This window comes from Acipenser ruthenus, chromosome 4, assembly GCF_902713425.1.
Source record: "Acipenser ruthenus chromosome 4, fAciRut3.2 maternal haplotype, whole genome shotgun sequence".
NCBI lineage: Eukaryota > Metazoa > Chordata > Actinopteri > Acipenseriformes > Acipenseridae > Acipenser > Acipenser ruthenus.
This window is the reverse complement of record NC_081192.1, coordinates 103,468,866-103,494,598: the sequence shown is the minus strand read 5'-3', so window position 1 is coordinate 103,494,598 and position 25,733 is coordinate 103,468,866. Positions and strand designations below refer to the sequence as shown.

At 39.1% G+C, this 25,733-nt stretch overlaps 1 protein-coding gene across 3 annotated transcripts in view; it reads right to left on the bottom strand.

Moving 5' to 3' along the window:
* The window catches only part of LOC117399467 (extended synaptotagmin-2-like), a 76,522-nt gene that overhangs the window by 7,646 nt on the left and 43,143 nt on the right, over nucleotides 1-25,733 (bottom strand). The window contains exons 7-16 of one of the 3 annotated variants that reach the window (XM_059023306.1): nucleotides 18,418-18,473; nucleotides 10,709-10,829; nucleotides 10,102-10,278; nucleotides 9,585-9,667; nucleotides 8,050-8,098; nucleotides 7,264-7,353; nucleotides 5,947-6,042; nucleotides 4,359-4,460; nucleotides 1,092-1,166; nucleotides 89-175 (exon numbers count right to left, since the gene is read on the bottom strand). In XM_059023306.1, coding sequence (XP_058879289.1) covers nucleotides 89-175; nucleotides 1,092-1,166; nucleotides 4,359-4,460; nucleotides 5,947-6,042; nucleotides 7,264-7,353; nucleotides 8,050-8,098; nucleotides 9,585-9,667; nucleotides 10,102-10,278; nucleotides 10,709-10,829; nucleotides 18,418-18,473 — 936 coding nt within the window. Of the gene's footprint in view, nucleotides 1-88; nucleotides 176-1,091; nucleotides 1,167-2,754; nucleotides 2,797-4,358; nucleotides 4,461-5,946; nucleotides 6,043-7,263; nucleotides 7,354-8,049; nucleotides 8,099-9,584; nucleotides 9,668-10,101; nucleotides 10,279-10,708; nucleotides 10,830-18,417; nucleotides 18,474-25,733 lie in introns of all 3 variants that reach the window. The other 2 variants (XM_059023307.1, XM_059023308.1) reach the window with 2 other exon arrangements.

Genomic DNA, 25,733 nt, shown 5'->3' with positions numbered 1-25,733 from the left:
GGTTTGTTTGTGTTCTGATTTATTTTAACTGTATATTTATTTTTCCCAAAATCAGTAGACCCCTGTGCAGAGATGAAATGTAGAGCACCTCAATATCAAGTTCCTGTCTCTTTGGGTTGTGAATAAGGAACGTGAATGCTTCCTCCCACACAGGATCATTGGTCTTGTACCGAACCTGAACACACAACAGAAAACCACATTCAAATAAAGATATTAAAAAAGCTTTTTTCTTTTGCATCTCTGTGAACACACAAATACATGCATTGATATTATAGGAGGACTAGCACTTCTGTTATGAATAAACTAACGTTGAGACAATATGTCAATGTTTTTACATGTGTAAAACGTACAGGTAGTGAACAAAAAAATGGAAACACCTGGGTAAATGAGGGACACCAAGTATATTGAAAGCAAGGGCTTCCACACAGGTGTGGCTCATGCGTTAATTAAGCAAATAACATCCCAGCATGCTTAGGGTCATGTATAAAAATGCTGGACAGGCCTGGTTGCCTATAATTATGGCTAGCATGGCTGCAAGAGGAGACCTCAGTGACTTTGAAAGAGGGGTGATTGTTCGGGCACGTTTGGCAGGAGCTTCAGTGACCAAGACAGCTCAACTTGCTGATGTTTCACGAGCAACGGTGTCTAAGGTGATGGAACTCAGAGGGAAAGACATCATCAGCAAAGGGCAACAGTGGGCGGAAGCGCATACTCCAGGATCGTAATATCCGTGTATTAATTCAAAGTGCAAGGCAAAACAGGTGAGCAACTGCAGATCAGTTGACTGCAAATTTCCACCTAGGGAGCGAGCAGCCAGTTTCATCATAAACGGTCCGCCGAGAACTCCACAGAGCGGGCTAACATAGTGGCCCAACGCCCTACTAAGTGACTTTACATTGGTGTTTCCATTTTTTTGTTCACTACCTGTATGTTAGCACATCTTTACAAAAACATTAACTTGAAAGGAAATGTTTCCTACATCTTAAAACAAACACTGAACAATGCTTCAATTCTCCACAAGAGGGAGCGCCTTATGCAAAACAAAAGCACAACAAAGCCCTACTTGTAGTGTGAAAGAGATAATGACTCACCTTGCTTTCATATGTAGTATGGCCAACAGACAGCTGAACAAATGGATTAGGGTCGCTGCTTACCTTCTTCCCTGACTATGGATACAAAAAGAAAAACGTTAGCAGATATTCTCCTAGCCTTGTTTATATAGAATAGAAAAAGGCCCACCTTCAAAAGATGTTATTGAGAAGGTACAAGTATGCTGGACAAAACATCTGCAAATAGGCTATCCCTCAAATACATTTATTTGTTATGTAATTGGAATTGTACACATGTACTGTATTCTAAAATATATGTCGTATATCCCTGTTGAACAACTGAAAGTCTTGCAGATTCAGTGCAAAAAAAAAAGCAGCTTAAAATACTATACCCTTCAAAGCGAAAATAAAGTGACAGAGCTTTCAAAAGTACAAGGTGATTTTCTGTAAAGTTCATAGTACATAATTAATTTTTTTCATGTTTTTCATGAATTCCGTAAAATGTACACTTTGCTATGTAATACCTACTTATCCGTGAAAATTCCTATTTCTGTAAATATACATATTTTCATCACTTAAAAACTTATTGACGCACTACCTGTTACACTGCATTCAGGAACCTGGCAGCCACTTTAGTTAGCTTCCTGTAAATGATTGACCACTCTGCATAGAGCTGCCCAATTTCTTTAAAATGTCTTCAATGAAAAAGACACCAGTTGCATTAAAGATCGGAAATATTTCTGCTAAAGATCGCTCAGTCCAGTACAAGAAGGGGACATTTCACGTGTCTTTTTAATTTTACATTTATTTATGTTTTATTTTGATAATTCACTGGTGATGAAAATAGAATGTCTTTAAAAGGTGGACATAAAAAACTAAATATTCTACAATTTAGCATTTACTGTTAACATCCCTATATATAGTACTGTTTTGAACTATTCACTGAAATCCAGACTTAGTTTTTGGGTAACAGTGCTGCTTATCAGGGTTCTTGTGATTTTCTTGTCAGTGGTGTCTGGGTGACGGACATGTATCAACTGGGAATCTAAAAACAAACCAGAAACTTTGGACACTGGGTTAAATCCTAACTTATACTGTATATTATAAATGTTTTCTTATGACAGCAATTACCATAACCCCACACCAATGAACCGCCACCACAACAAGACAATAACAAGTTACTGCTATTAAAGATTACAGTTAACAGGTAACTACCAGACTCCACACAAAAAGTATTCCACTATATCACACCGATCCCTGCTCTGGATCTACAGCTGTGGCCAAACGTTTTGCATCACCCTATAGAATTAACTCATTTTGTTTCATAAAGTCGAATGAAACCTGCTGAATAATGTTACGTTAACATACTGAATTACATGATGTTAAATAATATATATATATATATATATATATATATATATATATATATATATATACATATTTTTTTTTTTTTTTTTTTTAATGATGTCTCAATCCTAAAATTCTAGGTGATGCAACACTTTTGGTCATAACTGTACAGCAATGTACTTCAGCCCTAAAATACCAGTACATTACACTAGTTCCACTGCGTTCATAGATTTTTATCAGTAACCACAAAAACCTTGAAATGGGAAGAAATTGTAAAAATATGGCAAAAAATAAAAGAAAAATGAGAAGGAAATGCAGGCGGATTTTTTTGCTGTATTTCCATGCATGGTCACATTACCTTCAGCTTTTGCAAATGTTTCTTCATTTCTGATGGATCTCTCTTTTTGAGGCAGGAGAGAATGAACACACAATGGGTTATTAACTCATGCAACAACAAGCTTGGTTAATTCATGGTAAGTAGCAAGGCGACAAAGAACAAAACAAAGGGGGGCAATGACAAAGTTAGCACAAGTTTTAAATGAGTCCCTTTTCCCCAGGACAGCACAATTCAGATGAATGCAGAGGAATACAATGTGCAAAAAGTTAATACATTTTTAAAGTGTTAAACTATCTCTCCAGTCACTGCGTTTTTTTTATTAAGAAATCATATGATGTAATCATCTCTTGCCTCACGGAAATGGAAAGAAGTTTAGGTTTGTACTTTCGTATATTTGATGTTCTCATCTGTGTTTTCCTTCTTTTTGTTATTATTATTCTTTGTAGAAATTTACATTTTTAAGCACCAAAAAGTATTTGAGCTTTGTTGCAGGAGGACTTTACTCTTTGCCGCACACTGTGCACTGATCAGGTCCCGCTGTATAGCACATGTATCCGTTTCGCGTTCATCAGGTATGTAAATATGTTAAAAAGATACTCTACAGTAAGAACTCTACCTACTTAACTCATCTCTTGTGGTCAAGGACGATGTTAAGTTTTCTTGGAGAGATTTGCCACTCCCCATGTGAAACAGTGACAGACACAGCACCCATGGGTATACAGTACCATTATGTGAATCAGTTAGGGCAGCAGGAATGAATCAGGCAGCACTGAATAACATGATGCCAATGGGACAGCAAGGCACGTAGCAGAAGGGAGACCTGGCGAGGGCACACCCCTTTGGATTGGCTTGGTCCCTGGACAAGTATCATGTCATGGAGGGCAAGGTTTTGGTATAGTGAGCATGTCACTTTACCAACTTCACCCCAATTGGTACTCACAGAGTGTATTACTGTATATAACCATGTCCTCCTGGGTCCATCAGTGTTTCATGTGAGGAGGGGGCAAAGCTCTATGGACCTTAAAAAAACCCCAAAACTTTGTTTTGCAAATATTTGATTCTAAAAGTGCAAATTAAGCAACATGCCATGCTTGGGAAAACCTCTGAGAGACAGGGCAATGCTTTCTAAAAGAGTCACTTTGTGAGTGAGGACAATGATTAATTGTTAGTGATGATGAACATAGTGGGCAGCTTTAGAATGACAAACGGAGACTGTATTGCAAGTAATGCTGGTCGAGTAATAGGAGCAGGCTCAGCCATGACAAACTTAACAATTTGTCTCCTGTTGTATTAAAAATGATCAGTGTGAGATCTCCATTAGCCACTGTCCTCTGTCTGTCTTTACCATAAATAAAATAACTTCTTCATTTTTAAAGCTACAATTGGATGCATTTATATCTGTAGCTTAAAACTTGGAAACGCTTATGAAATCCTACACAACCGAGGGTTAAAAATAAAACGCAACAAAAGCAGCCTCAATATGTTAAACTATCCTACCATGCGGTAACAAAATAAATCAACAATCACCATGCTTTCTTGCATACAAGGTGGTGTTTTTTGGTTGCTGCGGCAACACCAGATCACACCACAGGCAGGGCTTGGATGCAAAATACTACAGGACTCACAAATAACGCTCTATAGAGCGAAGCAGTATTTTCACAAAAGACTAGGCCAGAAGCTCTCCTCTCTGATAAGTATCCGCACCCAAAGTTCCCTTCGAAGACACTCTTAAAAGAGGGAAATGGAGAAGAGAAAGCAAAGAATGATGGGAGTAGAAATGAGAAGCTTTCTGCATGGTATTCCCTTACCTACCCATGCAATACACAAGTACTGAGCACTTTGACTCAGCAAAGTATCTTTACACTAGACTAAATGAAAGCGCAGCAGTCAAGCCAAAAATGAGTAAGGGCCATTCACTGCACAGTGCACTATGTGTGAAAGCCAGGACCTCCTCTTAGGTAGAAGACAGTAGTGTGAGTGTTACGGGAAACGGTGGAAGACCATTACAAAGGAAAGGAAATATACAGGAAGATGACCACTTACAATAGACTCGGTACTTAGCAAACACAGCCTAAAGTTAAAGGACACGAATGCACGAATGTGGGGGGTAGTTAAAGATGTCCTGAAACTCCATGTTAATCTCCCAGGTTTTTACTCCACGATATACTGTCCCCTTCATTACATCATAATACAGAATAGAAATACCCCCCAAACAGGCTCCGTCAGGTCTTCTTTTACAAACCTATTCAAATATACAGCTATGGACAACAGTTTTGGATTGAGACATAATAAAAAAATAATAAAAAACTATATGAACGTAATTTAGATATTTTAATTAACATCATGTAATCAAAAAAACTAGAAAATTATATTGCAAAAGTCTACCGGAAGCAATAATAGTATAGTATTTCATATTAGATTTCAAAATGGTCTCATTTTTTAATTTGTGTCAGTTTCTCGTTAAGTATTTGGAAAACTACAAAGCGGTATGTAATTCATATGTTAAAGTAACATTATTCAGTAGGGTTCATTCGACTTTATGAAGCAAAAGTTGTTAATTCTATAGGGCGATGCAAAACTTTTGGCCATAGCTGTATTCTTCTTGATAGACAAGTTTTTTTCTTCATGACTGTGAATATCTCACTGAACACTTAAATATGTGTATTATGTACTCTCCCTTTAAAGGGGAAGAAACAACTGAGCCTATAGGTATGTCCTCCCATACATGGCTCTGTATCATGGGCAGTGTGTTTTTCTGAGTCTGCAGCAAGCACATCAACATTTTAAGCACTGAGTCTCTACAGATGAAATATGTTTCCAATATTCTACGCTTAGAAATGCAAAAACAGGATTGTTTTTGAGCATCTACTGAGAGCCCCAAGTTGCCTTGAACTCAATATTGAATACAGAATTTCAAAGCTTCCCCTGTACCTGAAACTTGAGCATCTACTCCCGGATGTGTATAATAAGGGATAACAGTCAAATACCAAACAGCAGTGGAGAGGAGTGTACATGCGTCAGAAAAACACATGTGCCTCCCCCTAAATTAGAATTGAGAGTAATGAAACGAATATAAATGGAAATGTCATGATTAAAAAAACCAAACAAAACCAGGATGCTTACAAACATTCTGTATATCACTGTATATGATGTGTCCTGTCAGTAACATGCAGAAGTAACACCAGGTGAACAGGTGATGAGGGGGATACTTACTGGTAGACTTCTGGCAGAATCGAGATAAATGATGAGCAGTGAAGATGAAAGCCCATCATTGGCTTGACCTTTATCAGCTTTAATACTTGCAAGGACCTTCAAAGTAAATATATATATTTCATTACAGCCAAGCAACAACACGTTAACCTTTTGAACTTCTTTCAGTGTCCCAAACACTGTGGACTACAGTAACAGTAAAAGCACCTGTTTGTAAATGCGAGATACAGTTTCTCTGTAGTAACTCAATGTGCCGTACATGCTTATATAACATAGCAGATGCAGGTGTAGCCCTTCAGGATCTTTCCAAGAGACATACACAACACATTATATTCATTGTTCAACGGAGCTACTACTGCCAGTATATGCCATGCAATTGTTCTGTGGCACTACCACTCATCTGATTCTGCAGTATATGCCATGCAATAGTTCTGTGCACTACCATTCATTTGGTTTTGTTGATCTGTCAGTCAGTATACAGTACTGCAGGTTTTGCTATTGTGGAGCAACGAATACAAGGTCTAGACAAAAATGACATACTGTATGCTAACCCAAGCTTGGGATACTGCTGGCATGCTCTCCTTTTCTCTAAAGTTTAACCCTTTCAGTCCTGGCAGGACCGCAAGGTCTCACCTTATCTTAACACATGCCATAGGAAATCACATTGGAACCTCACAGGGCTCCTAGGTCTAGGTATAAATATATGTAAAAAAATAAATAAATAATGTTTTGTCCTGTTCTCATGTGTACTCTTCAGCTCAACAAAAATAACCCAGGACTGAAAGGGTTAAGGTTCATAAATATCTATCACTTGCACAAAATGAGGATTCTACAGGGACAGCTGTGTGTATTCGTATACAAAAACGGACTTATTAATTTATTTAGATTTTGATCTTGAGTACTGTAGTGGCAAGTTGGCAGAATCACATTTTAAATACTAGAGAACAGACACAGTATCTTTCAGCTAGTGAAGTGATAAAGGAAGAAAGCAGTACAGTTCCTCTACCTGATCTAGTTTCTCAGGAGTCGGCAGCAACGTCAGCCATTCCAGCTTCAAGTGTAACTTTCAAGTTGGCAGAATCACATTTTAAATACTAGAGAACAGACACAGTATCTTTCAGCTAGTGAAGTGATAAAGGAAGAAAGCAGTACAGTTCCTCTACCTGATCTAGTTTCTCAGGAGTCGGCAGCAACGTCAGCCATTCCAGCTTCAAGTGTAACTTTCAAGTTGGCAGAATCACATTTTAAATACTAGAGAACAGACACAGTATCTTTCAGCTAGTGAAGTGATAAAGGAAGAAAGCAGTACAGTTCCTCTACCTGATCTAGTTTCTCAGGAGTCGGCAGCAACGTCAACCATTCCAGCTTCAAGTGTAACTTTCCAGTCGCCACTTCGTCCAAAACAAACCACTAAAATAAGAGCAATTCAAAATGATACAGCAATCAAAATGAAGAACGGGATGACCCCTTTGATTTGAAAAGTTGATACTGTTTATTAGAATAACTGTAATAAACAAACACTAGTTTTCAAGACATCAAAGGAGTATTATTCGGAGATGTCAGAAGTGAGACTTTTGGAACAATACAATTATAATGGTACAGAAAACCAGAGTGAATAGGACAGTGAACAGGTACATAATTGCAAAAACTGACTGAAAGGAACTGGTGTAGCAATATAAGGTGCAGTGCACTGGAAGGGAGGCACATTTGTCAAGTTCACATAGAGATATAAAAAGTCCTTGTATCCATTCAGTCAATGATTAGTGGAATCAGGTGGTTTAGGTTTTTAGTCCTTGAAAGATTTGAAATCCCCTTTCAAGGCTGTAACATAAGATCCTCTAAACTGTGTGAGCAATGTCTCATTTACAGGGAGGTCGTGGATTTAAAAACAGACGAAACAGACTGAGATAGTAAGCTCAAAAAGACCCGGCTTAAAGTAAAGAAAAAACTGAATTTATAAAACAGAATACAAATGTTAACGGTGACATCAAGCTGTTGACACAGTGGGGAGCCTTACAAACCTGCTGTTCACCTACAATGGTTATTGTCAGTTCTACAATAGCAATTAATACAACACAAAATGGGTGACGAATTAAGTGGATTTACCTCGTCAACGCTCTGCTCCTTGTGAACTTCAGCTAGGTCAATCATCAGACTGTAATAAAATGGGATAGAGACTTAAAGTGATGGTAACAGAAAAGGGCATTGAACTATGCTATGTGAACTGTAATTAAAAGCAACAGAATATACAAGGAATATAATGTTTCTGCAGGCAATGACCATCTGGTATCTGGTAATGACCAAAGAATATTAAACGTATGCAAGCTTTGCTGGAAGCACAGATTAACTTTTTATCCCACAGCTTTGCATTGACTTCCAGTAATTCAATTTTCCCCAATACAGGTTGCAAGTGTCTGTTGTACAACAACAGTGAATAAATTCAGTATTTTAATGATGTATTCTGGTTAACTTACAATACACAGCTAATAAAAACACCAACTGCAAAAGGAAGGTTCTTGGGATCAGTTAGAACTGGCAGTGAGAATTCTGGTTATATAAGTTGATGTACCTTCCATGCATGCATGTCTAACTCGCACGTCTTCTATTGTGTTAACTTTCTATCTGCTTGCATTATTTTATTGGTTTTACTTTTTGCATTTCCCACATCCTGTCATCTGGCTCCTCTAATGGGAGGCTGCTGGGTAAAGACATAGCTAAGCTGACAACAGAATAAATGGACAAGCAAGAACCACATTACAGTTAGGCAAACTGGCACTGGAGGAAACTATGCCTTGTCTCATGCAGGTAAAACTTCCATCCGTCACAATCTCAAAGCTTAAAGCTACCCGATGCAGGACTCTAATTTGAGAAACAGTGCTCTGCTGCTGCTGCTGCACCAAAATATACAGGAGCCTTGATTTGTTATTGTCACAAAGACGGCCGGAGTGGGTGGCGTCAGACCAGAGCCAGGAAATAAACAACAGAGACTTGGGGTTTTGGTGAGGCTGAGCGCGTGATCGCGCTCAGCATTTAATAATTAACAGACAGAACAGAAAATAAAAGGTTTGAACACAAAACAGGACACAGCACTTGCGCCAAAATAAATAGACAAACAAAATGTACTAAACACTTAACAAACGGTGCACGGAGAGACAAACAAACACGGTGAGTACAAACACTTAGAGATTTCACTTTACTTTCCTCCTTCTCCTCACCCGTTCTCCACTCTCGAACACCCAACCCTGACTGAATGAAACGTGCATCTATATATACTGTTGTGCTGGGATTCAATTACTAATTAATTATTCACTTGAATCCCAGCACGTGAATTAATTCTGTGCAACCCCGTGCTCACATATTACATTTAACCAGCACGTGAAGTGATTTGTGCTCTCCTCGTGCCTAAATACAAATCTACACTTTTTAAATACACGTGAAACACAGACCCGTTTATATCCCGTGTACCAATGACTATACACCAACATTTACACACGCACGCAACACACAAATGCACACAGGGACGGTGCACATTGCCACAGTTATACTATGGAAACTGGGTTTGAAATGTGGTTTCCATGTTCTCAGCAATGGAATAGACACTTCAGGCCTCTGTAGCTGCTAAACTGTTTGCTGGCAGTTACCTTCCCAGGAAATCATCTTTGTCAGGATCTTCGTCAAACAGTTCAACCTCGAGTTGTTGCCCTGGGTTCTCGTAGACCAATGCCTGAAAATACACAAGAGATTGGGCGTTCAGCATGTGTCCCTACACCTCACAGAAGAAGTGTCTGGGTTAATATCTGATTTACATGAACATACATGTGTGTTGTGGAGTGTGCATACTGTGTCAGTCTTTGTGAACATATGTAACTTGTAATAATCTGAGACCTTTAATAGTAGAGAATATGATTTTTGCATAGAACTGTGTTTATTTCCCTGTCACACATTATACAGAATATATGAAGTGCATAGGAAGTTAATTTCCATGTAAAGTGACTGGCGTCACGATATTATAAAGTATCTGCATCAACAGAAGAAATCCCAGTATTGCAAGTTTACCTCGAAGACTTATCTGCATCAACAGTAGAAATCCCAGTACTGCAAGTTTACCTCGAAGACTTATCTGCATCAACAGTAGAAATCCCAGTACTGCAAGTTTACCTCGAAGACTTCCTTCCATTTGGGGTTAAGGTTTTCTTTGATGGTCTTGGTCTGGAAAAGGTGGCGGCCAACATGTATCACAGCATATGGATCCGACTTCCCTTTGATCATCCCCTTCAAAAAAGTGTCCTTCCCGATCAGGTCTTGTGCTTCGAGGAAATGTATCCGTAGGACCCCCTGAGCAGGACAGAGGGTGGCAAGATTCCTTTAAATCCCATGTACACTCAGAATACAGCATTACCAGAGCCTAATGAGCATCTGTGGTGTTAAATGAGACAGAACGGCCCAAGCTACAGTATCTCAGACCAGATACTTACTCAAATATGTGACATTTACCATAGTGTTGCCCGTTTCTAAGAAATAGAACTACTGTAAAAGCAGAATTACAAATAAATAGGCAAGTACAGCAATTGATCTAAATTAATGTTCAGAATTTAAAATAGTTTTACAATATGGATAGTGTTATTGGTCATGGAAATGTTCTCGTTCAATAGTAATACAAATAAAATGCATATGCTTCTTCTTGGGTGTGCATCAGCCAAATGTTCTTTTAAAAGGACCTGAAGCTAAAATGGATGAAAACACGTTCAGTATCTTGAATACATACTTTAGGCATGGGGAAGCGCAGTTGAGCAAGTTGAACATCGCCCACCAGAGGAACTGTAATCCGGTTAGGAAGGACCAGATAGTTACAGATGATATCTGAAATGACTGTGTCAGACAGGCCACTGTGGGAGGAAGAAAATTCAGTTGTATTCATATCGAGGTGCCCTGGGTAACTCACAATACCGGTCAGGTCAATACAACTCTGGTCTCCCTCAATACCCTCTATTCTTGACTAATTTCAAAATACTGTACAAGTCTCCTTTCTCTGTCACCTTGGTAACCACGCTGAATGAGTAACTGGTGTCAGTTGATTCTATTATCGTTAAGCAGAAGATCCAATATACTTTTTCTAAACGAGAATTTATTCTCCAAACAGCTGTGATTAATGGGCACTGGGGACGTTACTGGTGAAACAGCGAGAGATAACAACAGTGTTCAGCTTCAGTACAGTACCTATTTCATCATTCTGAAAAGATCATTACTTTACTTTACAATAACAAAGGGTTTTAAACTTTGTATTACATTTTATTTTATTACTTAATTTTGAAAAAAACACACCATGAAACTACAAAGTGTTACAGTAGATTTTGCCTTTAAATGTGTATTAAATTCAATTTAAAGTCAACAGTTGCCTGGTTCGCTGCACAATGAAAAGCACTGGTGTCAGCAGAACCTGGCAGAGAGAAAGCAGCAGAGGCCTCAAGGACTGAAAGATGAGGTTGCAGCAGGTCTGAGAGAGAGGTCATTCCTTCAAACCAAAGAACAGTTCTCACTCACACCCTGTGCAGCTCAATGACACACTGCACAGTGCAAACTGAACTCAGTCCTTGCAGCTGGCAGAGCCTATCACCTTGTCAGCAGAAGCTGTGGGGCTTCACAGAATCTCAGTCTGATTAATACTGTACATGGCCTTCCTTTTGTATCCATTAACAACCACATATTTCAACCTTGCTTTTAGTTTAGCCCAGGTAAGACAACTACTGTATGCAAACTATGTGGGTACACCTCGTAATTATCTGGGTTTTGTAATAACAGCAGTTGTAAAAGGCAAGGTATACTGTACATGTAGAGAAGCATTAAATGCTGGTTAACGACTGAGTTCTAGTTGAATGTGGAAGCCACATACAAAATATGCATATGCAAAAAGCCCTTGCTGCCTCATTCTGATGTTGGGAAGTAGTGGGTGAAAGGAACTGACAGGGGTGTGGCTAGGCGTGACTGCATCACAGTGAATAAAGCATGTGTTCTGATGGGCGAGGAAGGAGACACTGCGAGCAGATTGATTAAGGGTGTGGCTAGGCATGACTGCATAACAATGAATAAAGCATGTGTTCTGATGGGCGAGGGAGGAGACACAGAGCCAAGGGAAACATGTACTGCAAGTTCAGGAATACTGGCTCAACCAGTGTGTGCTGAGGAGCAATAACAAGAAGGAAAGAAAAAACAAAACATCTGTCTGTTTGTTTCAGAGAATATAAATAGTACAATAGGTTGTTTTGGGTTGTGTTTTGTCAATGGCCAGTAGAGGGCAGCACAGGTGCTTATAAAAGAAGAGACAAGCCACTGAACGTCAATCAACTACCACCCTGGCTAAAAACTATACTGAAGAAACAAAAGTGTTGTTTTTAACTAAAACAATAACAACAAAACATTGTGCTCTTCTATAAAGGTCAGTGAACACTGGTTCTTCATTAATATTTTATTAATAAGCTATAATAGAATGGTATTCAAATTAGAATTTATTTTCTCAACCACCAATACAGCTAAATTGAATTCCTTGCAATACTGTATTGCATCAATATAAATCATAATGGAGAAAGTAACAAACGTTACCCAAGTACTGGGAGAAAAAAAAGAAGCTGAATCTCTTCCATGTCCTACTGAAATGATCTTTTTCTCCACCATTCGGACCCATACCTTATTTACAGTTTTGGTCTCTCATTTCTAAAGCCTTCCCTGCAATTCAGGTATTGTATTTTTTTTTCTGGGTTAAAGTCAATTCCAGCACCATCTTGCAGCCTCTTAACCAATAGAACTCCACATGGGGACACTAGAATTTCTTTTAAAAATAGGACTTACACTGCGTGCCTCATTTTAAACATATGAGAGTTACACAGAGGATGTGAAAGAGTCTGAATTCCAAAGGAAACACGTGTCAGGGACTGTTTAACCTTGCATTAGGGTCTGTCAGGGCGGAGTAGATGCAGCTTTATGTGTTTAACCACAGAGTCTGTTCTTTCAGCACAGACTCGCATAACCAGGGTGACGACATTTCTACAGATGGGTGTGCCCATTATCTACTCAACAGAGGCACCTCAATGAAGAAAACCGAGCACACATAAAAACAGTACTAATAAACTATAAGTAAACAAACACAACAAGTGTAACAACCCATATGGTTTTGAAATACATGTGCAGGGCTATAGTACAAGACCATGGAGAGGACAGCTCTGCTGGTATGTGTTCTCTGTGAAATGTTACAAGTATACAAAAACACAACACCCTTTTCAATCTGCTTCCTGGGCTGTAACCTGGGAGGCTTGTATCCCTACAAACTACTGTTGAGGAATGAAAAATATAAAACATAAACTAAGTGCTCAACAAATCACTTTGAGTGAAGAGTTTGAAGGTTAATTTAATCCATGAAGTACCAAATACATTTTTCTAAACAAAAGCTGTATTTCTGTAATTTGATACATTCTAAAATCAATATTTCTTCACAGAAATAAAGCATGTAAATCCTTCATTTGTCTACAAACCGCTGCTTCATATTGTGAGGACAGTCAAGTTAGACATGCCTGTAATCAGAGCAGTGGAATTTCATACTGGCTATGAAGCTCAACACATAGAAAATGGAGCTTTATCACCAATACACTTATCATTTTTAGGCTTCAGTTTCTGATTTTCACGTGTCATAAAAGCATCTGAAGGGCTATATTTTCAGAATTAAGTTACATTTAGATTTTACTTTTGCGGTTAACAAAGTAAGTTATCATAAAAATCTAGTTGTGTTCGGGTGACATTGTTTCTTTGTGGTCAGGTCTGCCCACATCGGGTACGATACAGAAAACAGACCAGAGAAAGCACCCGCGACTGACAGGGTTGATGTCGCCGGCACTGGAAACATATTTTTTTGTATAAACGGGGATAAGATGCTACCTATTAGTTTAACTGGGCTCCAGACTGGGATGCATGGTCCAGGAATCACCCAAGTCAGTGTCTTAGCTGTAATCCACTATGTGGTATAAAAACAAAGAGCCTTAAAAAAAATGATAAAAAATAAGAATATCTTTTAACATTAGCTTCATCACAAGATTTGTTAACTATACAGAAAAAAAAAACAGTTCTCCTGGCTGGATTAGCACACAAGCCTCTATTGATAATGACAGTATAATAACAGTATCATATGTTATGCAATACTAAACACTCGGGCGACAGAGTGCTTAACCTAATAATACTGTTTCCCTTATTACCTAGATCCTACAAGGCACATTTCTGATTATGAAAAGCAACACATTAATGAGCCAAACTTAATTTGGAAAGAAAAAAAACTGTCAGCTTCCCAGTAATCAGGAACAAATCACAGAAACTAATCCCATTGTGGATTTGGTATGAACAGCAAAGACCCAGAATAACATCTGAATGTATGAGCTAATTATCCTAATAACCTTTCGTGGTCTTTCTAGAATCTAAAATGTAATTGTAAAGTCATCACTGAGAGTCATGATTTGCAGAGTGGACTAGGGTGTAATCCACCTTCAATGATATTCACATCTGTAGCCTCTGAAACCAATTTAGAAATCCAATTTAGTATAATCTGTAGCACAGACCTATAAAAGATACATCTTTATCACAGCTTGCAGAGGGGGTCCTGTACACTGACTGGGCTGGCCCCTGTAACCTGAATATTGCATGTGTTTTTATTTGAATTCCTCAAGGATAACGTCATTTAGGAGCGGGGTTCATCACAGAGTACCATTTACTAAAGAGGAAGCGTCTCTTTTTGTTATTATAGTAATCAATACTATTCGTTATTTTTCTACTCTGATGCATTATGAGCATCAACAATTTACTCAAACGCCACCACTAGTGTTTTCTATTATTATAACAACCTTGACTTGCATAAAGAAGGTAACACATTGAGTTAAATAGCTTGCATCACTCGATTTTCAAGGTGTGGTATCCGAAGCATAATCAACAAGTACAGAGAAACATCACCTGTAATTGACAAACCCAGGGCTGGAAGACCCAAAAAACTGTCTAACAAGGATGAGCAATACTTGAAGATAATATCCTTAAGGAATGGAAAGAAGACAAGCAGTGAATTGACCACAGAACTGGTAGCAGTCCATTTGTCCAGTGCTTTTACTTTTACATGCAAAAGATTCGCAATTAATTTCTTTTTATACTTTAATTTTTCAATTAGCTTATCATTTTGCTTGGAGTCTAGAGCTCTCTGGAGCTCTAAGACCTCCCGCTCCAGCCCTTGCAGAGACTCATTTACCCTTTTTGTAACATTTTCATTGTACTGTTGACAGAATGTTTTTATTTGAACTTTACCTATGTCCCACCATTGTCTAAGATTCGAAAAGGAACCTTTATCATCCCTCCATTTTTTCCAAAAGAAATTAAAACATTTAATAAAATGCAAATCATTTAACAGATTAGTACTGAATTTCCAATAGGAACGACTGCATTTAACAGTAGGCAATAAAACAGAAAGGAATACAAGGTTGTGATCAGAAAAGGTAGTAGGAGAAATGCTACATTGTTTTATCAAATTGAAATGCTCTTTGAAAACATAAATTTGATCTAATGTAGCCATTGAGATGTTACTCTTACTGTACTTAACCCAAGTATATTGTCTTTTATTAGGATGCACACTTTTCCACACATAATTCTCTTGCAGGTGTGGCTCAGGATGATTTCCATCCATTTTACAATTAGCAGTACAATTAAAATCCCCTGCTAAAAACAAAACCTCATCAGAAGTACATTTTACTAAAACCTGGTCCAAAATTCCAACCTCTCTTTTCCATCATTGGGGGTATAAATATTAATAAATACAAAGGATTGTCCTTCTACTACAGCTTTTATTTTAAGCATCCAACCTTTTACCAGTTCAGTAAAGTCCATTGACTCAGGTTTAAAATTTTCCTTAAACAAAACTGCCACCCCAGCACTCACATTAGATCCATGCCACCCCAGCACTCACATTAGATCCATGCCACCCCAGCACTCACATTAGATCCATGCCACCCCAGCACTCACATTAGATCCATGCCACCCCAGCACTCACATTAGATCCATGACTAAAAACTATTTCCCCTTTCCATTCCTTTTCCCACTCTGATTGGGTTTTGAAATCACAATGAGTTTCTTGTAAGAACATGACATCCAGTTTTTTTCTGGTTCAAATATTCAAAAACAGAAGCCCTCTTAAGACTGTCTCTACAACCATTTATATCAATAGGCCCTAACAGAAAAGTCATCATTGGGATAGAAAGCTCAGAGTACAAAAAACAAACAATATTTGAAAAAAACACTGTGAGTTTCTTAACATTTTTTTTTGATTAAGCTTACTACGAACTCTAATCAAACGATTCTTTAAACACCAGCACTCTTGGTCTGTAAAGTTTGACCCAGAGGACTTCTTTACCAGATAAGCCGCTGAGTTCACAAACAAATTTAAAATCAGGAAAAAAAATCCTCCACATCAATTTTTCTCCTTTCCTTTGCCAACAGTAAAAACTCTCTTATATCTTGCTCACCATACCCGCTCTTTAACAAAGTAGATTCAGAGCATTGAGAGGAGTCGGTTAACACAGCCTCCACCTCCTCTCTCTCTGACTCTGAATTACTTTCATGTATTGTACTGGCAACCACAACACTCCAGGGCTTTTGCCCCTCCTTTTTGGGAGGTTGTTATTTTTCTCTTGTTTCTACTACCTTTATATTTTTCCTTTTTGCATTTTTTTTCCTTTTTTCTGGAGTCTTAAATCCATCATTATCATTCACCCTCACTCATCTCCATTGCCAAATTGCTCATTTTCAGAAACACTCTCCGATGCATTCTCCCCTAGACACTCAGTTTTATTTTCACCCACACCGATTGTCCTCTCTTACTTTTCCAGTCTCTGCTTCTCTTGTACTATTCGTATCATTAACAGTACTACTTTCAATCTGTTGTTTTTCATTACCATCACTACTGGTATTTTTAATTTCCTGCTCGCCAGTTTTACTCTCTGTTCTGTTCACCTCCACACCAACAATCGTCCCAGCCACCTCTCCATCATTTTCAGAGTTCACATTCTCTTTCTCCATAACCTCACTCTCTGTTTCAACATCAACATTACTCGGCTCTGTGGATTTCAAGTTCACCGCTACTTTCTCGCTCACATCTCCCCCTTCTCTCTCCTTTCTTTCTTTTGCTTTCGGACAATTTTTAACTAAATGTCCATCAACCCCACAACTGAAACATTTCATTGTTTGTGAAGTAGCAAAAATCACGTAATCACAGCCATCCACTTTAAACTTTAAAACAATGTTAAGTTCCTCGCTCACTTTATTCAAAACCATAAAAAACTGTCTCCTGAAGGAGACTACATGTTGTTTACAGACCAACAGGATTCTTTTTGGGGCTGAGACAATTTGCCCATGTCGAGACAATTCATTTACAATTAAAGCACTTTTAAGGAAAGGTGGAACGCTTGATAGAATTATTTTTCTCGCTGGTGTCACTAATGGTGTAACTGCAACAAGAGATTCGTTCAAAAGAATTCCATTTTCTACTATTTTCTTTACTAGACTTAAAAACGCCACGACTGATCCATTCATTCTGGACGAAGATTTTATATTTTCATGACCGACTACTTTCCCAATCGCTAACATGCACTTCTCTATAGGAACAAAACCTTCCGTAGCTATTTTGATTCCGTGCTCAAGGAGGAAACCCCCCCCTGAGCCAGCCATGCTGACAGCAAAAGTTTAACAAAACAAATTAACTAATTCACATTAACAAACACATATAAAAAAGAAAGAAAAACGAAACACCTACTTCAATCCATTCCACCTCACTCACTCCACTCTCCCAGCATTCATCACACTAGACAGAACAGATAGATAGAGAGAGAGATAGAGAGATAGAGACAGAGAGATAGAGAGATAGATAGATAGATAGATAGATAGATAGATAGATAGATAGATAGATAGATAGATAGATAGATAGATAGATATTTGCATTTCCAGAAGTACACAGGCATGTGACTGGCTTGTTCTTTCATATGAAATTCATGGACTTGAAAAGCTACTGGCTGAGAGCTGATGAATTATGGCATTTATAGGATGTGTTCAAGGGTTTTTTTATAGCAATATTCTGCAATATTGCTTCATTTTTACAAGCGAAAGCCTCGACAACTAGTTTTTGTTTTTAATGTGGCAATGAGAGTTACTAAACAGGAATGCATGTTGCACAAGAACACATCCACATGTTCGCAGCTACACAGATTCACAGATTCACAGATTCACAGGTGGGCGAGCTTTCGAAATGTAATCTTGGGATACAAACACATGACATGACTGAAATGAGACACAGGATTTTTTATTAGAGTATTATCCATGTATCACCATGTATATATGGGTACAAATATAGATTGTTTTAATGTCACAGCATGGTTGCTGATCTCATGACTGAAAAGCGTTTTAACTTACTTTAAGCCTGGGATGTCCAGTATATTTGTAATGCCAGTCCAGTTGATGTCCAGCAGCTTAAGAAAAACATAAAAGGATGTTATTTTACAAGAGACAACAATCTTCATTCATATCAACAAATACATGCATATGACACATATTCGATTTCTTACACCTTGCAACACCACATTGTATTAAACCTCAGCATACCAACTGAAACAACTACATTCATCAGACCTGGAAAGCAAAGCTACATGTGTTAAGAAATCGACTCCTGTACTTGACCACATGCAGTCCTAATTCTAAAGGTACCAGAACGCCACTAAAATATAGATTTTCTTAAACAAGAACTATTATACAAATTCACATTCTATTTGTATACTGAACTTCCAGTAACACATATAATAGGTCATGCATTTATCTAACTTCTTGTCAGAATGCTTTACGTGTCAGTGGCTTCGTTTGTGTTCATGTCCACAGTCGTAGTGATGCACTGTTGCTGTCATCTTAGTCAGCATTTTTAGCCTTAAAAAGTAGTTTGTAATAGATGACGTTTCTAATGCTCTTTTCATTGCATCAACAGGACTACTGACTGAATCACACAGTTGTGGGGGAGATGCGAGTCATGTGACGTCGCTTGTCTAGTATTCGGAACGGCGTTCCGGCTCGACTCCACCACTGCTGCCTATTGAAGACAGCACCGGAACGGCGTTCCGGCTCGACTCCGCCACTGCTGCCTATTGAAGAGAGCACCGGAACGGCGTTCCGGCTCGACTCCGCCACTGCTGCCTATTGAAGACAGCACCGGAACGGCGTTCCGGCTCGACTCCGCCACTGCTGCCTATTGAAGACAGCACCGGAACGGCGTTCCGGCTCGACTCCGCCACTGCTGCCTATTGAAGACAGCACCGGAACGGCGTTCCGGCTCGACTCCGCCACTGCTGCCTATTGAAGACAGCACCGGAACGGCGTTCCGGCTCGACTCCACCACTGCTGCCTATTGAAGAGAGCACCGGAACGGCGTTCCGGCTCGACTCCGCCACTGCTGCCTATTGAAGACAGCACCGGAACGGCGTTCCGGCTCGACTCCGCCACTGCTGCCTATTGAAGACAGCACCGGAACGGCGTTCCGGCTCGACTCCGCCACTGCTGCCTATTGAAGACAGCACCGGAACGGCGTAACGGCTCGACGCCGCCACTGCTGCCTATTGAAGACAGCACCGGAACGGCGTTCCGGCTCGACTCCGCCACTGCTGCCTATTGAAGACAGCACCGGAACGGCGTTCCGGCTCGACTCCGCCACTGCTGCCTATTGAAGAGAGCACCGGAACGGCGTTCCGGCTCGACTCCGCCACTGCTGCCTATTGAAGAGAGCACCGGAACGGCGTTCCGGCTCGACTCCGCCACTGCTGCCTATTGAAGACAGCACCGGAACGGCGTTCCGGCTCGACTCCGCCACTGCTGCCTATTGAAGACAGCACCGGAACGGCGTTCCGGCTCGACTCCGCCACTGCTGCCTATTGAAGACAGCACCGGAACGGCGTTCCGGCTCGACTCCGCCACTGCTGCCTATTGAAGACAGCACCGGAACGGCGTTCCAGCTCGACTCCGCCACTGCTGCCTATTGAAGACAGCACCGGAACGGCGTTCCAGCTCGACTCCGCCACTGCTGCCTATTGAAGACAGCACCGGAACGGTGTTCCGGCTCGACTCCGCCACTGCTGCCTATTGAAGACAGCACCGGAACGGCGTTCCGGCTCGACTCCGCCACTGCTGCCTATTGAAGAGAGCACCGGAACGGCGTTCCGGCTCGACTCCACCACTGCTGCCTATTGAAGAGAGCACCGGAACGGCGTTCCGGCTCGACTCCGCCACTGCTGCCTATTGAAGACAGCACCGGAACGGCGTTCCGGCTCGACTCCGCCACTGCTGCCTATTGAAGACAGCACCGGAACGGCGTTCCGGCTCGACTCCGCCACTGCTGCCTATTGAAGACAGCACCGGAACGGCGTTCCGGCTCGACTCCGCCACTGCTGCCTATTGAAGACAGCACCGGAACGGCGTTCCGGCTCGACTCCACCACTGCTGCCTATTGAAGACAGCACCAGAACGGCGTTCCGGCTCGACTCCAGCACTTTCTTTGACACATGCTCTCATTTTATTTTGTGAAATGCAGTAGTTGGCTTGAATTTCTGCAGTCATTGCCCCATCTGTAACCTCTAAACTGTATTGCTGTAAATAGCAAAATGATAAATGGCAACAGTTTAATGTTGACAAGTTATTTTACTGTATGTAATTAACCCAAATAAGTGTACAGTATACTTTCACATTTAAGTTGTAATCAAATAGCGCAAGCAGTCCTCAGTGACAGGAACACACTATTTTAAAGGACATCCTCTACACCTTTATTCCTCCTGCAGGTACTGTAATAATAGCAGTCAGTTCTAGTTAAACATGTAGGTGCAGGTCATAACAATCGGTATATTTTGTTCATATTGTGTTTTGTTATACCAATGACATATTATAGAAAGTTCCTTTCATCAAGAAAAGTATACAGCAGGACTTGAGAAGGGCATTCATTGAAATGGCACCAGTATTACACAGTGTCTATCAAATCCACCAAAACAGTGATCTGCTGAACAATGTCGGCTTTCCCTCATGGAGAAGGATATTATAATGGAGTGTGCATTGTCTTACACAAGTCTCGGAAAATTTATTTCCCACATTCCAACTAATCTTTGAGGAACTGCTCATTGAACAAGTGCATGACAGCCAGGTATTTGAAGTTCATGAGCTGCAAGTTGGCAATGAAAAAACTCACACCATACAATTCCCAAAAGCAAAATTCTGGAGTTCTTGCAAGCTTATGCAATACTTTAAAAGGCATTCAAAACCAAAAGTTGCTTTTATTATGATTGTTATTATTACATGTATTACAATAATCCCTTTTGTTGAGACGAAATGTACCCAGCCATCACGTAAAGGTCAATGGAAAAGAACCAGCCATTTTATTTTTTACAAAATTGGTGAGAGCTTTTATGTTTTACTGTTAGGTACTGAATAAAAACCCTTGCCTGCACAACTAAGCCTTTGTTGTTTGACACACCATTTATTATCCCTTTCATAGCTTAAATAACCTTCTGCAAGCAACTGACTGATTAATTATTGATACATCCAAACCATGACTAATGTTCATGTGATCATCATAATAATAACTAGCAGGACAAGTAGTTGCCCAGAGGAATGGAACATTGAGTCCTGGGTTGCCACGCCATCGGGTTCATAGCAGGGCTGAAAATAACATGCTTCACAGTTAAACTGCAACAGATGAAGGCATGCTTTGGTTTCTCAAACAAAATGTATTCATTACAAAAAAGGGTAAATAAGCATACATAAATGGCATGTAAATTTCAGTTTGTATAACAATGGTTATTTACACTCAATATCACGGTATGTAAATGTACACACAAATAAACACTAAGACACAGTGATATTAGGAATGCAGTGCATAATATTGTGCTGCTATTAACTTACAGATAAGCTTTAATCTTTTACGCTCCGGGAGACACAGTTACTGTTTTTTAAAATATTTTAAAATGTCCCTGCTCGCTAGATTTGGTGTTGACCCCGATTTATAGCAGGGGGACTGTGATCCAGAATTCAGATAAGATACATCAATCTTCAGAACAATATCAATCCACTTTCATCGTCTGAATTCCCACTGGCATTTCCCTTACAGAGCAAGACATGATAATAAATCACCTGGGTGGAGATGCTTCGGTGAGAGAGCCTAATATTGGAGGTAATAGCTTCCATTTCCTCTACAAACTAAACACATTGGTTTTCACATACTGTATGGACTGTATCCTAGCCAAGGAAAGGCTTCTCCTAATAACACTTGAGTTATTTTCACAGCTCATTTCTCTAGACCAGTGTGGCTTTGTACAGTGTGTCATCAGCAGCAGCAACTGTGGTGGTTGACATTTTGAGGGCAGCATTATAAACTTAACAATAGCAGTTTGAAGTATTGGGAGCTACCAAACTGAAATGATAGGTCTCTAAATTGGTATGGCAGGAGCACCACAAAATAAAAGAAGACAAAATAATGCATTATCCTTTGACTTGCTGCCAAATGAGTTTCTATGAGTAATCTCCTACAGTATGATTTCGTTTCATGAAACATCGATATATTTGGCTGATAAATGGAGTTAGAGATGCAATAACATCTTTTTGATATAAAAGAAAACAGAAAACAAAAGCTTCTAGATTGCTGAGGCATTATATTAAATTATTTTCCTGGTTTAAAACTGTCAGCTGCTCCAACTGCACTGCCAGACTTTAAGACACCAAGCGAGTTAACATAGTAAAAAAAATAAAGGTAGCACTCAAAGACAGAGTGACTCATCCAAAAGCAGCAGCCAAAACTCACATTCAGTGTAACGGTATACTGTACAGAAAACAGATTAGCACTTTCAAGACCAACAACAAATATTTAATAATATAGCCTACAAAAGCGATAAACCTGTTACTTGCTATGGAGCTATGGAATGAAAGGTTCATTACTAATGTGATTCTTACTGGAAAACACATTGCTGAAGGCTTTTCCATGACTTAATGTTCCCTTTCTAACTAAATTCACATTCCTTTTGTATAAATCATTTCATCTCTATTAAATTACCAGGACCAACAAACAGGTTTTCCCAACACAGCCCACTGTAGCTGGCTCTGAAGCTTTATGAAACATTCACAATGCTTGACTGAAAAACAAACAAACAAACAACAAAAATTCTTGCAATGCTGCATCAGTGATCGCAAGTATCAAGTTGGGCCTATTACTACTTTTTACATGCTGTCATTTCTGTAGTCTCCAGTACCTTGCATTTTTATTGAACTACTGTATTTACATAGGACACAAGTTCTGACGAATGTGCATTACTGTGTGTGTATGTGTGTGTGTATATATATATATATATATATATATATGTGTATATATATATATATATATATATATATATATATATATACACACACACACACACACACACACACACAGTATGACTTCGATTTTCCACACCCCGATTACATAGCAAGATGTGTGCCACTGCCATCTTAAGACTATATAAACTGTTGTGCTTTCAATTATCGTTGGTCTTTGGTGCATTCTTAAGTTAAAAGTTATCAGCAGGAGCTGAATCAAGTATTAAACAATGCTCTCACACGGAAAGGGGTGCTGTGGATTTGTCCTTTTTTCCTAGCTAGATGATTATGGTGGTAAACTATATGGTTTAATTTTGTTCATCTTTACTTTCCATCAATAACTTAAACACCCAATCAAAAATAAACACCCAATCAAAAAATATGAATACAAAAAATGAAAGGCCAGTAGATGAATGATTTGACAAAGTTAATTCAGTGTTCTGTCTACACTTGATTAAGAAATGACCCTCATTTACATTTAGAATGTGCTTCTGTTGTAAAGGCAATGACCTTTAAGAACAATAGCGTGTGATGAAAATAATGACAGCTCACAAAGCCACAGTACAATACAGTGGAAATACTGGGTGTGTAACAGTTAAACAACATGTGGATTTTTACTTGCAGCTCAGACTATTGTTTCTAAAACTGATACTGTTAAAAGACATTCAAGTATTTATTTACAGTTACAAATGCAAGAACACGGTTTGTTCTTCTTTCTACACTTGCAAAAGAAAACTGGTCATTTCATGTACAGTATAGAACAGTAAAGCAATACAAGGTTCCTACTGCCCATGCCCAAAAAAGGAAATGTAAGGTTTAGCATTGGTTACCCAGCAAATACAGCAGACACACAACACTCACACAAAGGAATCAGCAAAAATCCATTTAATGATGTCAAAGGGTCAAGATTTTCAGATTAGTCACAGTTCCTTTGATGTTACTGTATTTCCTGGTCCACTACAGTCAGGGCCGGATTGACGCAGGGGCTTTTGGGGCTGCAGCATAATTTATTATAATACTATATCTAAAAAATAAATAAGTAGTGTGTGACTGTATGGATTGGAACAACGCGTCTGTTTTACCAAGTCGTATTGCGTTGGAGGAGCAGGGACTGTCTGATCATATGACTTGTTGAAGTGCCACTTTTATCAGGTGTGCTGCGGCGCAAACGGGACGCAGATCAGAACCGGTAAATGTCTGGCTAAGCAGCACCTGGGAAATATGACAGCGACGCTGAAAAGCAGAAACACAACAAGTACAGTCGCGAGGAAGATATGTTAAACAAAACACCAACGCTGACACGCTATTTTAATACAACTCCAACAAATGTATGTGAAGATACCAGTACTTAGGAAAATACATTGGAGAGAAATCAACAGGAGGAAACGACCTAGGTTTATATGGATTACCGTGGGACAATCTCCATGGAAAAATAAAAATAAGTCTCACCTTTTTCTCACCCTATTTTGGTAGTAGTTTTGGGTTGTGTGTGTTTCCATGTAGTTTTCTTTTAGACTGAGAAATTCTCGTTCCAAATGCAAATAAACGAATTCCTATTAAAATACCGGAGGCTATGGTTGTGCCTGAGTTCCAATTTGGTCTTGCGCGACTTACTGATATCGTACAGCTTTCTTAGACCGAGTTTCCATGAAGTTTTTAGGTTGTCTTAAATAAAACACAGCCTGCCTCTTTTGGTCCCCAAAAAAACAAATACATAAACAAATACATAAATAAATAATAATAATAATAATAATAATAATAATAATAATAATAATAATACGTTGTTCCTGTGTGTGCAGCTCTGCTGATTCTGCGGACATAAATAATAATAAAAAAAACAACATTACATAAAAAAGAGCTGTGTACTATCCTTGTATTATTTGCTAAACATTATATATATATATATATATTTACTACAAACCTATTATACACGTACATATTCGTAAGAGATATGGACAACAGATTTCCAGATAACCTGCTATTACGATAGAAGAGTCTGCAGTTTGCATTTCCCATTTTGTATTTGAAACTGCCAGTAACTAACACTGTGGCCAATGCTCATTTTCAAAACTGGAGCTAATTCAAACATTGAATCAGGTAAAATATGGATCAGATAAGACTGAATAATTTGACATTAATGTTAATCGAGTGTGGTGGTAGTAAAACAGTAAAGGGAAGCAAATGAATATGCAAAGAGGGGCCCTCAAAACGATAACAGCCCCGGGCCCCTATTAAACTTAATCCGGCCATGATTACAGTATGTGTATCAAAATTATACAGCTAGTTGAGAAAGTGCATAAATAACTAGGAGACTAGTTCTTTATTTCAAGTGTTGATGAAATATTTTGTAAGTAGTAATC